This window comes from Carettochelys insculpta, chromosome 12 (assembly GCF_033958435.1).
Source record: "Carettochelys insculpta isolate YL-2023 chromosome 12, ASM3395843v1, whole genome shotgun sequence".
Taxonomy (NCBI): Eukaryota; Metazoa; Chordata; order Testudines; family Carettochelyidae; genus Carettochelys; species Carettochelys insculpta.
Window position 1 is genome coordinate 2,164,006 of NC_134148.1, and position 12,103 is coordinate 2,176,108.

The window sequence follows — 12,103 nt, forward strand, 5'->3', positions numbered from 1 at the left end:
CAGAAGCGTTTCCGCTTGCATCCAGATCATTTTCGCTAACTCATGTTGTTAGCATTTGATGTTAACAACAGGACTACTGGAGTGCAGCACACTCCTAAAGCCAAAGGATTAAGCTGTTGTTCTGGCTTCCATCAGGGCTTCCGTGGAGTGAGTTTATGAAGAAAACCGAAACCAACCTTTGTATTTGCTGCAATCCAATTGGAAGTTTCACTGTCATCATCACACTTCTTAATCCACTTCTTCAACCACTGTTCAGAAAGTAAAAAAAACACAGAATCCTTAGGCTCTACATAGTTTAACCTTTTAAAACAAACATATAGACATGACACTAAGCACTTAATACAAATGGAACTGCAGAAGTATCAGAACGACAACATTTATCAAACAGGATTTACCCAGCATCCACACATGAGCCCACAAAGAGGGACTTTACCTACCTTAGACAAGAAATCTATAAACACACTTCCACTCTCCACAAAAAAGAAAGGACAATAAATTACTTCATACCCCAGGATACTGCCATTACAACTACAACATAGCAAATAACACTGTTAACCTTTCAAGTTACAAACTCAACCTAGCTGAAGAGTCTCTTATCTCAGGGACTTTCCTTCTGCCCCACAACCTCCAGACACCTAATACAATTTTGTGGTGACCTCAAGGCCTTTTTTCTCGTCTCCATCTAAGGGAATATTTCCAAAACACCAATGAACATCAGTCTGACTTGCCTGATCCCCCCACCAACACCAAAAGAAGAAGAATTCTATGAGTTCTCCCCTTGACAGTCATCATGACAGTCTAGATTTCTATATACAATGCTTTTGCAACCATGCACAGACAAATTATAAGCAAACAACTTCAAATGAAACACCGTCTCAACTGTGCTGAATGCTAAGCTGTCCAGAGTCTCAAAAATACCTCTAACATTAAAATCAAGCCAGCTGACAGAGTGTGCTGTCGTCGTCATGAATAAGTCAGACTATGAACAGGAGGCAGCTAGACAACTATCCAATACCACATTTTACAGACCTCTTTCCTCAGATCCCACTTTAGAATGCCAAAAGAAACTATCTACCTAAGGAACTCTGCTTCTACTCAAGACAAAATTCACTCAGACACATTATCCGAACCCCGACCTGGGTTATTCTATTTACCACCTAAAATCCACAAACCTGGAAACACACAACACCCTATCCTTTCAAGTACTGGCATCCTTACTACTGGCCTAACCAGCTATGTAGAATTCCTTCCTCAAACCCTATGCCATGAGCACTCCTACCTATCTCCGAGTTACCACAGTCTTCCTGAGGAAATTATAAAACATTGGAAGCTTTCCTTACAATACCATCCTTGGCACCATGGATGCAGAGGCTCTACACCACTATTCCATATGAAGATGGACTACAAGTTATCACGAATACCACCCTTGATGTTACCACAGCAAATCTGGTGGCTGACCTATGTAACTTTGCTCTCTCCCACAATTATTTCCAATTTGGGGACAATTTATACCTCCAGATTAGCGGCACTGCTATGGGCACCCACACGGCCGAACACACTATGCTAACATTTATGGCAGAATGAGAACCACCATCCCTTAGCTCTTGTCCCCTATTGCCCCTCCTTTACTTACACTATATTGATGACACCATCATTTGGATCCACGGTAGAGAGACTCTGGAAGAATTCCAGAGAGATTTTAACAACCTGCACCCTACCATCCATCTCAGTCTTGACCATTCCACACGAGAGACATTTCCCGGACACCACAGTACAAATCGCTGATGGCCACAGACACCACTCTATTGGAAACCCACTGCCTGTTACACTTACCTACATGCCTCCAGCTTCCATCCAGCACACACCACATGATCCATCATTTATAGTCAAGCCCTTAGATACAACCATATCCTACTGACAAAAGACTGAAAACTTCAAGACCTCTACCAAGCTTTCATAAAACTTAATTACCCACCCAGAGAAGTAAAACAAACAGATTGATAGGGCCCTCTGAATACCCAGAAACCAGCTACTTCAAGACAGGCTCCAGACGATCAATTACCTATAGGTCCCAGCTCAAACCCCTGCAATTCATCATTAAAAACGTATTCTAGATCATGATGCTACACTCCAGAAGGCCCGAGGTGACAGGCATGTTGTCTCCTATAGACAATCTCCTAACCTAAGAAAGATTCTTACTAGCAATCACAAGCCACACCACAGTAATCTTAATCCTGGAACTTTTCATTGCAACCAACCCCGTTGACAACATTGTCCACATATTTATTCTGGGGATACCATCACTGGGCCTAACCACATTAGTTACAAGATCAAGGGGCCATCCTCTTGTATGTCGACCAACATTATATATGCCATTATGTGCCACATGTACACCAGAATGCCACTCTAGGGATGGTCTTACTAGTGAGTCCAGAATTGCAACAAGTTTTTGGAAGGTAAGCCCTGGCTGAACCTTGCTGCTATGCAGACTCTGGCCCATGGTGGCATTCGGGACAGTTAGTAGTAGCAAGCAGACCAAAGAAAAGTCTGTTTCCCTTTGCTATTCTACCAGCAGAGAAAAGCAAGAGAAGAGGATTAGTGCTGTTGGTTACACATTAGCTCATATATTGGCAGACTGTATATCTGGGTTGCATTTCCTCTTTAATGATAATATATAGCAAGCTCAGTTTGTTATGTTGGGTCTCTGAGGTCTTCGTGTGATAGGTTCCATTAATTAGCAGTGTTAAAACATTTCTCTGCATAAAATCAAAGATACAAAGCCTCCACAGGCAGTGTATTATGTTGTCCTAGCTAGTTTTATGGCTCAAGAGAATTATATACAAGTTGTACCTTCCTGGTCCAGCACATTAACCATGCTTGAACCAGGGAAACGGCTGAACCATGGGAGGCCAATGCCAACCTCTGTGCTGCTGCTGACTGCAGGGCTCCACTCCAGCAGCAGGTGAGGGCCCCGCAGGCTATGGCGTCCCTTGTCTGAGGGAACAGACGTGCAACCCCGCCGGAGCACACCGAGTCCCACAGCTGCTGTGCTGTGCTCCTGCCTCCAGCTGTGGGGCTCTACCACCACTCTACTCTGGCCCTTCCCGGTCAGGGCTGGCCCCTCTGCTGCTGCTGAGCAAGCTCCAAGAGCACCAGAGGAGCTGGCCCTGACTTCTGGATGCATTAGATCAGGACCCATGGATTTGTATGTGTCTAGCCTTCCTAAATAGCTCTTAACTCGTTATTTCCCCACCGAGAGCTTCCCACCTCATTCCCATACTGCATAGTGCTGTAGTGGGGAGCCGACCTTGTCTGCTGTTAAGACTGACACAAAAAAAAAGCATTGAGTACTTTAGCCTTTCCCACATCATGTGTCATGGAATAAGAGCTCCTGTATGTCTGTACAGTGCCTACCACAATGGAGTCCCATAATCTAGATTAGGGCCTTTGGGTGTTAAGTGCATTAAATTAATCATCCATCTTTTCTGGAGACACTTCTAAGTGGCAGTTTTGCTTGAAATCAGAACCATGGAGATTAAGCATTAAAACCAGAAGCAATCCAGGAGGGTGCCAAGGTACTAAAGCATCCACAGGAGTGTTGTGAGTACAGGGATACTCCTTGAGGTGTTTATTCCTGAGGACACCCATCTCTAATGAAGTGACTTTATGCAAGAGAATGTTCCACATAGCTGCAGTAACATGCTCCTTACATGAAGGCAAAGCTGAGGGGTGACCCTAGAGAATGCTAGCAGACTGCAGTGCTGCCTGTCACTTCCCTGACAAGAAGAGGCAGAGGTCTAATCCCTTAGGGTATGCATAGGTGTAATCTGACCTCTTGGCTTCGGTCAGGCCAATGGGTCCACATATGGGTGGGCAAATTCAGCACTTGCCCAAGGCTTGCAGTTTGAGACCAATGCTCCTTACACTCCCCAAATAATGCACATGAGTGTGAGTGGTTATTGTAAGGCAGCTATAAGCCCATATACCTAGACACTGTCAATACCCACAGTACCATGCTTCTTTGCCAAGGGGATCTGCAAGCAATTTGACTTTAGCCCTTCAGTTCTGCAAAGCCCTGGGTTCGTCAAGGAAGCAGGACATGCTCACCTTGCACTTAACAGGATCGTGCCAATTTTCACCGCAGTTAAAGCTGTAAGTGAAAAGGAGAATTAATTTACAGAAGTTTAGCTATCACTCTATGCTTATGATTAAATCATAACACCAGTAAGCTTACTTTTACAATAATTTTTGTGTTACTTCAGATCCTTCTAAAGGAAATACACTGTGTGTTTCAGCTAAACAATAGTCCCATGCCCACGATAGATGCATGACACATGCCCAGAGGGGCCCAGTTACTAAAGGTTAGCTCTGAAATTGATTAGTTTTCCATCTGGAAGCATAAGGCTGCCTCGTAAAATAGACATCTGGGCTCTTAATAAGAAGCACAATGCTGAACAAACCTTCACCTACGTATGGTTCTTCAAATGGCGAGAGTATAAAAATGGATCCCTTGCTTCACAGAAAGATTCCACATTTACCCATTTTCAGACTCTTCCCCCCACCCACCCTCAGAGTGAGTGTTTCCTCTATTGAGCAGCAACATCTGTCTGAATGAGGTTAACTGTCCTAACAGTTTGCCAGCTTCCATGTACTTCATGTCACAGGCAAAGTTCCTTCCCAATACATTTCAAGGGCACTTAAAAACTCATGCTACCTAGTTTTTGGCTACAACTGTTGATTCTCTCACTGAAAGTGAAAAAATGTAATTAGGGTGAAAGCCCTTCAAAAGCACTTTACACACAATGTAAATAACCACCCTTTGCTATATTGCCTCCTACATGAGGCACTGTCCCACTTGGCAAACTGTTGAACTCAGCATTAACTTTGAGCCCATAAACATGATCTGCCCTCGCTTTAGATGGGATACCGAGTGACTGAATTTTCAAAAGCCATTAGGTGACTACGGGACTGAGCTGATTCTCAGTCTTCTGGTTTACTCGCAAGCGCCTCATTAGCATAATGGCAGCTGGAGCACTTCAAAAGTGCTGCTTTCGATTACGCATGACTTGTCTAAACAGGCTCCTTTTCAAAAGGACCCTGCACACTTTGAAATCCCATTATTCCTATTGGGTTATAGGAATATGGGGATTTTGAAGTGGGCAGAGTCCTTTTGAAAAGGACCCTGTGTAGATGAGCCATGCACAATTGAAAGCACTGTCAAAGTCCCGGGGCGCCATTATGCTAATGAGGCACTGCATAGTTCATTGGAGCGCCTCATTAGCATCCCCCTTTCGAAAGGGGGGATGTTAGTGTAAACAGAGCCAAGGCAATCCAAGCAACATCAACATGTTAATTGTGCTATTTTTAAGATGAAGTCCCAGGCATTTACCAATGCATTTCCCAGCTTTAGTTTTTAATTTCATACATGTCCGCCATCAACTTCCCCAAGAATGGCTCAGTCAATGAGGGAACTGATGTGAGCAGTTTCAGTTTGCTGAACATGACTCTCATTCCTTTGTTAAACAACTCAATTGAATGAGAAGATTCAGGGGGTTTCGAATTGCTCCAGAAATTTCAATATGAAAGATTTCACCCTGTCAGCTGCTAGACATTTGCACTTGGAACAACATTTTTATTGTCCAATCAGGAAGATTGGTAAGAACATTTCAACTGAAGCAAAAGCAAGATGAACCGCAAAACTAATTCTTGCTTTAAAAGCCTCTCCCCTACCTCCAAATGGTTACTAAGTTTTCCCTGCTCACATTGGCTCCTCTAGCACTTCATTTTGCAACAAGATCATTTATATATTATGCAACTATTAGCTTCTGAATGGTCATGGAAGCTCTGAATTAATTCACAAGAATGTTTTTACCAAAACTGACGTCCACATTTGCAGCGAACAGGTTTAGCATCAGGATATTGAACTTTAACAACATGGTGGCAGTCTGGGGCAGGACACCATTTTAACAGTCGATTACACTAAAGTGAAAAAACAGAACATGAACTACCAGGAAAAGACAATTCCCTCCCTCCCTCCCACGCCAAGAGTCTTGTCAGTTTCTTTTCATCCATTCCCCCAAACCTCACATTGTCCCTGTATACATTAAGCCTAAGTGTCTTCAGGTGTGCCTGCACTGCAATACATACCTGCAGCTGGTCCATACCAGATGACAGACTCAGAGGGCTTGAGCTGAGGAGCTGTTTAACTGCAGTGTAGACTTCTGAGCTCAAGCAGCACCTTGAGCCTGAGTCACCTGGCATGGGCTGACTGCAGGTGCCTAAATGCAGTGTAGACACATCCTTCCTGCTTCACACTCCTACCCAGAGTGGTCTTGCACATCTGTTTATTCTACATGTCCTCTCTATTCCCATAGAACAAAAGACTAAATAAACCAGTCAGCTATTTCATCATTGTATCTCCTTTCTCAACAAGCAGTAGAATGATCAGTTACTGTGGTCCCACTTTTCTCTTCTGTATTTGAATGTCCCTACTAGGCCACCTGGATAATCCTTCTCATAAGGAAAGCGTAAAAGTTTAAGTTTTCCATTGGGGAACTGCTGATTCAACTAATATCCGAGCAGTATGGCCCACCTTGCAACAGCTGGGCTGATACCCTGCTAGTGAAATAGTCTTTCTGGTAATACATCCCACTGCTCTGTTTGCATTTTTATTTTAGCCATCAATGGACTTCTAAGGAACCGTTATGGCTTGTAACAACTAGGCCCCTGTAATGCTACATTAATACAACGCCAAGAGGGCCAATTTAAAAAAGTCAAGGAGTGAAAATTATGTTTGGCTGCAACCTTAACTTTCACAAGCTATTTCTGATTAACAGGCTGCTCACAGAATACCTGAATATACACAGCACAGATGCGGTGAGGGAGTTAATACGCTGAAAATTTCCCAGCCTCCATCTTTAAATATTAATTTTTTGAAAGTAGGTTTATTCATGTACTATGGAGCCAGACGTTAATAGAGCATATGAATGAGTATTTTATTTAAAGCCAGTACACATTCCCCATCTCCGTGTCTTATAGCCTGGCACCTGGGGTCCACCTGCACTTGTGTATGCTGGTTTTGAGGTTGGAAACAGTTTACCCAAATACAGCAATTACCACACTGGTAAAACAAGGATTAGGGGGACAATAATTTCTTTCATTAAAGAACTTCAAATAAACTCACCTCTACAAAACTATTAGTTATTAAATGCTGGTACTTTAATTTAACCTTCGAATCTGTGATCAGACGCCTATGGAAAGAGAAATGCAGAAACATTCATTGTAGTAAATAACTCATTTTTATACACCACCAACTAAAGAGACAATGTAACAATGTGGGAAAGCAATCCTTATGCTTCCAGTTACGCACACTCATTTATCGGGATCCACAATCTAGGAACACTTACCTGTTTCCTATTTGCTCGTGATTAACACGAACAAATTAAGATAACTAGTGCAAATATTTGTAATCAAAAATACACACTTTGCATTCTGTGACAAATATTTTTATAAAAGTAGAAAAGCATCCAACATATTTATAATGTTTAAATTGTTTTTTTATTGTTCAATAGTGCAAATAAAAGAGTAATTTAGCACAACATTTTAAACATTGCAATTTGCCTTTTTAAATATTGTTTGGCAGCTCTAAAGCCTTCAGGTATACAAGCTAGGACTACCTGAGGACTGAGTTCCCTTTTGGGTATTTTAAATCTTAAATTAGGACACTGGAAGGATTTACTCTTTACACAAGTTATTGTTAAAAAACTCACTTTGTGATAACACACTAGAATCTTATTGCCTCTACATAAATCTATTGTACATCTACAACCTGAATACTGCATTCCCGTGTGGTCACCCCAACTCAAAAGATATTGGAATTGGAAAAGGTTTAGGAAAGAATAAGAAATATTAGGATATGGCTGACATAGGATGCAAGATGAAGAAGAATGGGACTTTTCAGTTTGGAAAAGAGATGACTATGATAGAGGTCTATAAAATCATGACTGGTATAGAGAAAGTAAATAAGGAAGTTATTTACTCTTCCCCATAACAAGAACTAAGGGACATGAAATGAATAGGTAGCAGGTTTTTAAAAAAAGTACTCCATCACACAATGCACAGTCAGCCTATGGAAGTCCTTGTCAGAGGATGTTGGGAAGGCCAAGACAATAACAGGGATCAAAGAAGAGCTAAACAAATTAATGGAGAACGGATAGGTCCATCAATAGCTATTAACCAGGGTGGGCAGGGATGGTGACCCTAGCTTCTGTTTGCCAGAAACAGGGACTGGGCAAGAGGGGATGGATCACTTGTTCTGTTCATTCTCTAGGGCATAGGTTCCTAAACTGAGGGGCATGAAGAAATTCCAAGGAGAGGGTGCCAGGTGACCCAGCCACCCCCACCCTGCCAATTCCAGCCACCCCAAGAAACAGCTCGTGCTGGCATTACCTCCTGCAAAAACGGAGATAGCGCTGGATTTTGCGGTCTGGGGGGGAAATCTCACAGCTGCAAACCAAGTCAGGGATCTCAGGAAATGTGTGTGCTGCTTCCCACCCCTGAAGAGCCACCACATTTGCTGAAAAGCCGAGTCTGTTGCCTACAGGCAACTTCCTTCCTCTTGCTGCCTTCTTACATGGGGGTGGGGGGGAGGAGGAGCAGCCAACTGCCAGGTCCGCACCAACTGCTCCTCACTCCCCATGGCAGCTGCACATTGCCTGAGCAGTTGGAGCTGGTGCCCACTCATTGGCAGTCCTGTCCCACACTGGATCCCTCAGAGTGTAGAGGAGCCTACGAATTCCACTAACCCTGAAACCCCAGAACAATTAATCTGACCTGACCCTCAGTCCTACCTACCCTCCCTGCCCCATGGGGCTGGGGTGCCAGGGGAGGGAGGTGTGCCAGTTGGGGCCACATCAGTGGAGCGTTGAGAGTTGCGTGTTTTTTTTTTTTTTGGGGGGGGGGCGGGGGGAAGAGATCTCCCTTGTGTGGTCCCTGACTTATTTTTCCATGGGTCAGTGACCCCAGATCTAGAACTGGTTTCCCACCCCTCACATTAATAAAGACAATGCTGAAAGGTTTGTGTTGGACATACTTTATTTAAAAATGAAGAATGATGAGAATGAGGGGAGCACCTCCTCTCTGTTTTTCAGTCAGGGATCACGTCAATGACGGGCTTTTTTTTTTTTTTGAGGGGTGGTTCTTCTCACTTGTGCATTTGATTTAATTTGTTTGAGGGTCAGACCCCCACCCCAAAAAGAAAAAAGGTTCTCCACCCCTGCTTTGAATTGACAACTACATTTCTATAGCATCATTTACCTGAGGATCTCACAGCTCCTGTAAGTGTTGGGTGTTATTGCTATTTGACAGATAAAGAAAGCGAGGCAAATAGGGTGATTTGCCCAAAGTCACAAATCAGTCATTTGGAATAAGCCCTGTTTCTTCCCAATCCCCAGCCCCCATGCTCTACTCAACTTGTCCCTTCATTAACAAATTATCTTACACAAGCAGACTGAGCTCACTGAAGAAAATGGAGCAGAAGGAGCTGTTTGACAATGTTACATACTAACCTACACGAGCAACAAGGAGACAGGAAATAAATACTATCTACTAGGAAAATGTTTGTTACAACAGCTCCATTAAACTCCTCCGAAGTACAGCAGTGGTCCATTAACTGTGTGGTGGCTTTCTTTATCAAGTGAGAAGGTTTAGAACATTACCGCATTACCAAATTTCTTACCATCCACGACCTAGAGCAGTAAAAATACAGCAGGATGAAGGTGCTGTGGAAAAAGGTAGCCAATTTGGACTGTAGCCCCATATACTGAGAAAACCAGTGCTGTCTGTTCAGCCATGGTCTCCTGACAATAGTCTTCAGGGGGGTTAAGATGCATGAGGACAACTACTAGTAAATGCAGACACGGAGGGGATAAAAGTAAGGCAGTACTCTTGGCAAATAAGTATTTCTGACTTCCTGCAGCCACTCCTCCTAAATACCGTCCTTTCAATTTTGTCAACTTCCTTAGCACTAAGCAAACGGGAGCGAGACGTGCTGTTTGCTGTTGTACCACAAAATGCCTCTGCAAATTGCAGGAAAGCTGAGTAAGCAGATTTTTGCTGGTTGCTGCTAGACTGCAGAGGCTACAGGACAGCAGCAGCCATTTGACACCAGAAATAAAGGCAGCCTGATGTGCTCATGAATGAGAGCAACAATACTCTATGTAGGTTAAACCAATTACCAGCATTAGAGTGAGGGAGGGACAGAACAGATTACCTTCAGCTGGTCTGAAGGTCTCCAAAAATTTGAGATAACCTTCCTCCTCTTCCCACATAGGATAGGCTACAAGAGCCACAGGAAGCTTAATTGACAAGAACACAGCTACACCTTGATGGATCTGGAAAGTCGATCCTCACTGCAGAAACTGGCCTGCTCAGCACAGCTTAGATACACACTGCTTCATAGGGTGAGACAAGGTGAAATTGAGTCTGTGGTTTCTCTGCTTTTCTGGTGGTTAAAGGAGCCCTGAAAAGTGGGTTTTTTTAATCTCTCCCTCCCTTTCCCTTTTCCCGCCCAGCAGAAATTCAGGTCATGTGTTGTCTGGAAGGCTAGGACTGGAGAAACAGAGAAATGCTGACAATGCCTGAGTGCGAAAAATTAAACAAATAATAACATAGGGCTTTTCAGACAGACTATGGAAAACTACTTTTGTTTGCAACTGTTTAATTTCAATTAATAGCTTTAAGAGCTTGAAGCCTCTTCACTGTTGAGCACCCTCAAACCAAACCTACAGTTAAGGTGTCAGGGGTTCAATCCCAAAGGTTCTTCTGCAAAATTAGTGAAAAATGAAAATGGGATTTAAAATCCAAAGGCTTGTCCAGAGAAGAGTAATTCATGGATGGAATCATAATGCCACTGCTGCAAGCCTCATTCCACACTGGTGAGTAAGCTTGTATCCCAGTAACAAGAGATGCCTGCAAATTAAGCCTATTTAAAAGGCAGCATCTAAAATACTATGTAAGTGTCACTTCAACACAACATGCCTCATTCCAATCCACCACATGCTCAAGCACAAAACACAACATCCTTCCCAGTCTAGGGATGTAAAAGCCCATCTCATGGAGTTAACCAGTTAAACAGTTCATTTAACCAGTTAATGATTAAAACCAGGTGAGGGTGGTCTGCTCCAGCTAGAAGAGAGCAGAGCAACTGCCGTTCCTGGTGGCCCAGGCAGAGAACTCCAGCCAGATGGAGCAGCCCCACACAGCGGGCAGGGCACTCCACCCCAGCCCAAGTACTCCTGGTTTCTGGCGTGTCACACGCAGGGTCACTCCAGCCTGGCTGGACTAGAGCAGTGCTCCTACCCTAGCGTCCCAGGTCACCACAGAGAGGGGCTGCTCCAGCCGCTGCCTGTTAACCAGTTAATTGTTAACATCCCTATCCCAGTCGTGGCTGGTTATGGAGAAACTGAAGATTGGCTTTCCACTCACTACCAACCTGGCTCCCCTTTACGATTGACTCAATGATACCTCCATGCACACAGTGACACTGCAATTCACTGTTTTGGAGGCAAGTGATGTAAAAGAGCAAACTAACACTACCGAACAAATCTGGATCCTGGTAGGAGGAGCAGGGTGACAACAAAACAGCTTCAATTCAGGTGCTAGTCTAGCATGAAAAAAGTCAGACTGGATGTAATTGAGGTTTAGGATTATGGAGGATGTATCTGTTCAATAATAAAAGGTGTCACCTCACACTAAAAAAAACAAGACCAGGAAGCCCACAGGGTTCATTCCCGCGTAAGGCGTACGTGTACGGTAAGTCACTTACCGTAGCTGGTGTGACACAGGCTAACATCAAAGGGTAATTGAATCTCATGACTCAGAATGTAATTAATGTAATTCCCGAGCAGGAGGTCAGCAAGGCATCTCTCACAGCAGCCTGTGTGGGGTACGCAGCACTGCACAGTTGGTCAAATGCATTACAAATACATTCCTGAAGCTTTGGGAATTTTTTCGCTGCCCAAGGTGCAATACAGGACTGTAAGTTCTACAGTCCTAGTTCCATGAGAGGAACTGTATCTGGGAAATTAACTGGGGCTCTGATTGC

At 43.7% G+C, this 12,103-nt stretch overlaps 1 protein-coding gene across 2 annotated transcripts in view; it reads right to left on the bottom strand.

Annotated features, from left to right (window-relative positions):
* ARIH1 (ariadne RBR E3 ubiquitin protein ligase 1) overlaps positions 1-12,103 on the bottom strand; it is a 101,193-nt gene that overhangs the window by 19,698 nt on the left and 69,392 nt on the right. For both annotated transcript variants that reach the window (XM_075006435.1, XM_075006436.1), the window contains exons 6-9: positions 7,184-7,250; positions 5,873-5,979; positions 4,108-4,150; positions 177-248 (exon numbers count right to left, since the gene is read on the bottom strand). In XM_075006435.1, coding sequence (XP_074862536.1) covers positions 177-248; positions 4,108-4,150; positions 5,873-5,979; positions 7,184-7,250 — 289 coding nt within the window. The remainder of the gene's footprint in view (positions 1-176; positions 249-4,107; positions 4,151-5,872; positions 5,980-7,183; positions 7,251-12,103) is intronic.